This window comes from Myotis brandtii, unplaced genomic scaffold, assembly GCF_000412655.1.
Source record: "Myotis brandtii unplaced genomic scaffold, ASM41265v1 scaffold561, whole genome shotgun sequence".
NCBI lineage: Eukaryota > Metazoa > Chordata > Mammalia > Chiroptera > Vespertilionidae > Myotis > Myotis brandtii.
Window position 1 is genome coordinate 1576206 of NW_005370085.1, and position 5819 is coordinate 1582024.

At 59.4% G+C, this 5819-nt stretch overlaps 1 protein-coding gene across 1 annotated transcript in view; it reads left to right on the plus strand.

Moving 5' to 3' along the window:
• UNC45A (unc-45 myosin chaperone A) overlaps window positions 1–5819 on the plus strand; it is a gene marked incomplete at its 5' end in the record, with an annotated part of 37049 nt that overhangs the window by 2288 nt on the left and 28942 nt on the right. The window contains one exon of the mRNA XM_014549609.1: window positions 984–986. Within this exon, the coding sequence (XP_014405095.1) occupies window positions 984–986 (3 nt within the window). The remainder of the gene's footprint in view (window positions 1–983; window positions 987–5819) is intronic.

The window sequence follows — 5819 nt, forward strand, 5'->3', positions numbered from 1 at the left end:
GTCACTGTCTGCTCCATCGGGACTCACAGTTCACGCCCGCAGGCCAGCTGGAGGTGATCCTGGACCGGCGGCTGATGCAGGACGACAACCGAGGCCTGGGCCAGGGGCTCAAGGACAACAAGAGGACCCGCAACCACTTCCGCCTCCTGTTGGAGCGGCGCACGCTGGGCAGTGAGGTAGGGTCGGGCCTCCCTCCCGGGGGTGGCCCTGGGGTGCAGCGAGGGCTCGGGGAGCACAGTAGAGCTGGACAGGGATGGCGAGAGGACGGCCTGGTGCCTGGGTCGGGGGGGTCAGTCTAACGCCCTGAAGCTCCATCTCATGCAGCCTGGCACCCCCTCCCCCTGCACCCCGGCTCCAGTGCCCTGTGCTCACCTCCCGCCTCCCTCTCTGCACCTCCCCCAACCCTTTCCCTCCGCCCGCTGGTTCCCCAGCCCTCTCTCTCCCAGTCCCTCTCATCTCCTGGCTCTTTAAAAAAACATTTACATTTTAATACCTTTTTAAAAAAATATTTTTTTATTGACTTCTGAGAGGGAGGGAGGAGAGAGGGATAGAAACATCAATGATGAGGGAGAATCATTGATCAGCTGCCTCCTGCACGCCCCCCACTAGGGATCCAGCCACCAGCCGGGGCATGTGCCCTGATTGAGAATCGAACCCATGACCTCCTGGTTCATAGGTCCACACTCAACCACTGAGCCACACCGGCTGGGCCTGGCTTTCTCTCCAAACTGGCACCATGTTTAGGGCCTCGGTCTGTTAGCAGCAGGAGCATAACCTAGAGACAAGGGCCGGCAGTGGGTGCTGAGCTGGTGTCACTTAGCAAGCTGTGGCTGGAATTCGAGCAGTGGCAGCCCGCCCCTCCGTCCGCCGTGTCTGTGCCTCAAATAGAGCCCGAGCTCTCAAGATACTGACTCTGCTCTCTGGGAATTTATTCGAGGTATACGTGGGGGATAAGCCATGAGTGTAGAAGGATCAGGTACAAGACGGTGTGTCCACTGGTTCTGAGGAGCCAGAGAACGCTGTGGTCCAAGGGGGTCAAGGACAGCATCCTGGAGGAGGGGCCACCCAGGCCCGGCTCTGATGAATGAGGGTCTGCTCTCCACCCACGGCCCAAGGCCCAGCGGGAAAGACCCATCTGAATGGGGAGGAGCAGTGAGTCCGCTCAGACTAGAGCTGCCTGACCAGCGTGGGAGCCACGCGGCTGTTTAAGTTCATTAGAGCTACCCCGGCCGGCGTGGCTCAGTGGTTGAGCATCGACCTATGAACCAGGAGGTCACGGTTCGATTCCCGGTCAGGGCACAGGCCCGGGTTGCAGGCTTAATCCCCAGTGTGGGGCGTGCAGGAGGCAGCCGATCCATGATGCTCTCTCATCATTGATGTTTCTCTCTTTCTCTCCCTCCCCCTTCCTCTCTGAAATCAATAAAAAACATATAAAATAAGTAAATAAAATAAAAACCAATGGGAAAATAACATCGGGTAAGGATTAACAAAAAAACATGCAAAAACAAATTTAAAAACAATAAATTAATTGGAGCTACATCCAACAACCAGTTCTTCACTCAGACGGCCGCGTGCCAGGTGCTCGGTGGCCACAGGTGGCCAGTAGCTACCGCATTAGTGTAGAGCAGGGGTCCTCAAACTACGGCCCGTGGGCCACATGCAAATACAAATATTGTATTTGTTCCCATTTTGTTTTTTTACTTGAACAAATTCCTATGCACACTGCACATACCTTATTTTCAAGTAAAAAAACAAAACGGGAACAAATACAATATTTGTATTTGCATGTGGCCCGCGGGCCGTAGTTTGAGGACCCCTGGTGTAGATGCAGCACCTTCCCCTGTTGCCGGGGCCCTGCCAGCGCTGGGCTAGCACGGGGTCTTGGCGGCAGATGGCAGTGGGCCTTGCATGCCTGCCTAGGAGTCTGGGCTTTGCTCTGGAGGCCATTGCAGGATGTGAGGTGAGAGGGACAGTGTTGCGACTGCCCTAAGCACATCGCTCTAACAGCGGAGGGGGACGGGGTGTGTGGCAAGAAAGACTGGAGGCTGCGGTGCCAGTTGAAAGGCCATTCAAGCCCCAGCCGGTTTGGCTCAGAGGATAGAGCGTCGGACTGAGGACTGGAGGGTCCCAGGTTCGATTCCAGTCAAGGGCACATGCCCAAGTTGCGGGCTTGATCCCTAGTAGGGGGCGTGCAGGAGGCAGCCGATCAATGATTCTCTCTCATCGCTGATGTTTCTCTCTCTCGCCCTCTCCCTTTCCCTTCCTCTCTGAAATCAGTAAAATATATTTTTTTAAAAAGACTGGAGGCTGCGGTGCCAGTTGAAAGGCCATTCAAGCCCCAGCCGGTTTGGCTCAGAGGATAGAGCGTCGGACTGAGGACTGGAGGGTCCCAGGTTCGATTCCAGTCAAGGGCACATGCCCAAGTTGCGGGCTTGATCCCCAGTAGGGGGCGTGCAGGAGGCAGCCGATCAATGATTCTCTCTCATCGCTGATGTTTCTCTCTCTCGCCCTCTCCCTTTCCCTTCCTCTCTGAAATCAGTAAAATATATTTTTTTAAAAAGACTGGAGGCTGCGGTGCCAGTTGAAAGGCCATTCAAGCCCCAGCCGGTGTGGCTCAGTGGATAGAGCGTCAGCCTACAGACTGAAGGGTCCCGGGTTCGATTCCAGCCAAGGGCACATGTCTGGGTTGCAGGCTCGATCCCCAGTGTGGGAACTGCTGGAGGCAGCCGGTCCATGATTCTCTCTCATTATTGATGTTTCCATCTCTCTCCCTCTCCTCCTCTCTGAAACCTATACAAATATATATTTTAAAAAGAAAAGCCATTCAAGCAGCAAAGGCTGGTGGCTTGAACCTGAGCCATGGGAGGGAGAAGTCGGGGAGGATGTGAGGACACAGCAGGGGTGGGACTGGAGACCAGGCAGAGGGAAGTGGGGTTCTGGGCCAGTGGAAGGGGGCGGGACTAGGGACAGAGCTGCCCCCGAGGACAGGTCAGCGCAGCCTGTGAGTGACGTGCAGGTCAGCCATCCAAGTGTGTCAGTCGGCTCAGCCGTGGGGACCGCTGGGCCGAGGTTCAGGGCGCTGCTGTGGCCGTGGAGGGTCGCTCGGAGGACCTTCTCCATCAGCCCGTGCCCCTGGCGGAGAGCACGTCTGCCTGCCGTCCTCCCTGCCCTGAGAACCTGACCTGTGACGGGAGGTCCCGCTGAGGGGAGTGTTGCTGTTCACAATAGTGTCACGAGAGCAAAAAAACCCACAAAAAGTAGAGGAGAGTGAAGTAGCCCCCCGCCTTTTTTAAATTGATTTCAGAGAGGAAGGGAGAGGGAGAGAAACATCAACGATGAGAGAGAATCATGATCGGCTGCCTCCTGCACGCCCCGCACTGGGCGCCGAGCCTGCAACCCCCCGGGCACGCCTGACCGGGAATCGAACCGTGACCTCCTGGTTCCTGGGTCAACGCTCAATCACTGAGCCACGCCGGCTGGGCCAGGAGCCCTTTCCAAGTGGTGTGCGATGGGAGGTGGCTGCACTTGAAGGGTCCTGGAGCCAGGCCCCCCCTGTACCCAGACCCATCAGGGAAGCTCTTTCCAAAGGAACTGGCCGGCTTGTATTTCATCCTCACCCTCACCCCTCACCCACATCTCGGGCCAATCTTGCAGGTGTCAGATGGCCACTCCACCAGCTACCCGTCCCTCCTCAGCCACATGACCTCCGTGTACCTGAATGCCCCGGTGCTTGCCCTGCCCGTCGCCAAGCGGCAGCCCCCGGCTCCCGGCCTGCGCTCATTTCATCCTCTGGCTTCCTCGCTGCCCTGTGACTTCCACCTGCTCAACCTGCGCACGCTCCAGGCTGAGGTGAGTATCCTGCTCAGCCCCAGATCTCCAGGACCAAATTATGGCCTGTCCTCACCCAGGCTCCTCTTTGTCCAGCACCACCTTCGGGGCAGAGGTGCTGCTGCACCTGTGAGCCCCGGGGGAGCACGTGTGAGCCCCGGGGAGCACCTGTGAGCCCCGGGGAGCACCTGTGAGCCCCGGGGAACATCTGTGAGCCCTGGGTGAGCCCCGGGGAGCACCTGTGAGCCCCGGGGAGCACCTGTGAGCCCCGGGGAGCACCTGTGAGCCCCGGGGAGCACCTGTGAGCCCCGGGGAGCACCTGTGAGCCCCGGGGAGCACCTGTGAGCCCCGGGGAGCACCTGTGAGCCCCGGGGAGCACCTGTGAGCCCCGGGGAGCACCTGTGAGCCCCGGGGAGCACCTGTGAGCCCCGGGGAGCACCTGTGAGCCCCGGGGAGCACCTGTGAGCCCCGGGGAGCACCTGTGAGCCCCGGGGAGCACCTGTGAGCCCCGGGGAGCACCTGTGAGCCCCGGGGAGCACCTGTGAGCCCCGGGGAGCACCTGTGAGCCCCGGGGAGCACCTGTGAGCCCCGGGGAGCACCTGTGAGCCCCGGGGAGCATATGTGAGCTCAGGGAGCACCCGCCTCACTGCCTTGTGCTGTCACCAGGATGAGACCTTGCCCTCGGCAGAAGCCGCACTCATCCTACACCGCAAAGGCTTCGACTGTGGCCTTGAGGCCAAGAACTTGGGCTTCAACTGCACCACAAGTCAAGGCAAGGTGAGCAGGGCCCAGGTGTGGGGAGGGAGCCCCTGAGGAGAGGAGGTAGGGAGATGGGGCAGCTGGGAATGGGAGGCGTGAGCGAGGTGGGTGAGACTGCAGTGAGGTCAGGCAGCGATCGGGGTGCAGGTGTCACTCTGGGTATTTGAGAGAGAAAAACGGAAGCTGCTGACATTTGTTTTCAAAGCTACGGAGGCCCAGTGGTGCAAGTTCTAGACGAGATGCCCATCAGACACAGAAATTAAAATCCAAAAGCACCCTGGCCAGTTTGGCTCAGTGGATAGAGCGTCGGCCTGTGGACCAAAGGGTCCCAGGTTCAATTCCAGTCAAGAGCACGTGCCTGGGTTGCCAGGGTCCTCCCAGCCCAGACCCTGTTCGGGGTTCGTGCAGGAGGTAACCAATCGATGTGTTTCTCTCACATCGATGTTTCTGTCTTTCCCTCTCTTTTCTATTCTCCCTAAAAAATAAAAAACCAATGGGAAAATATCCTAGGGTGAGGATTAACAAAAAACAAACACACACAAAAAAACCCCAAAAGCCATCAAGCTGTACTCGTTGTGTAAGCCGGCACCCACAAACGCCTCCACGCCCCAGATCCTCAGAAGAGGACCAGGTCATGGCCCCTGCCCCCCAAGAGCTCACCACTCGGTGCAGCGGTCCCGACCCCGGGTTCGAGGTCAGCCTCGGGCTGAGCACATCTGGGTGAGCCTGGGGCTGGGGCAGACCCGCACGTGTACGTAGGCACACGGCTGCTGACGGCACAGCGAGTATTGGAGGAAGAGCTGCCCTCCCTGGCGTGCCAGCACCCAGCACGGCCTCCCCCCTCTCTCCTCCGCGCAGGTGGCCCTGGGGAGCCTCTTCCGTGACCTGGACGTGGGCTTCCTGCAGCCGACCTCCCTGACGTTGCTGTACCCGCTGGCCTCGCCCTCCAACAGCACGGATGTCTCCCTGGAGCCCATGGAGGTGGCCACCTTCCGCCTCCGCCTGGGCTAGGGCTTCCTGTGGCCGGAGGGGAAGGTCCTCCACGTAAGGTCAGGTTGGACCAGCCGCACTGGGCACCCCGTCCCGCTCGGCCCCTCAGACCGAGCTCGGCCCTCGCTTCCTCTTTATTGTTGCTGCTTCTGTGTTCGGGGGCAGCCCACGGCCCGGTGCCGGGCGGCCAGGGCAGACGCTAGTGAGACCGGGACAGAAGGCCCTGGGTCGGAACGGGCAGG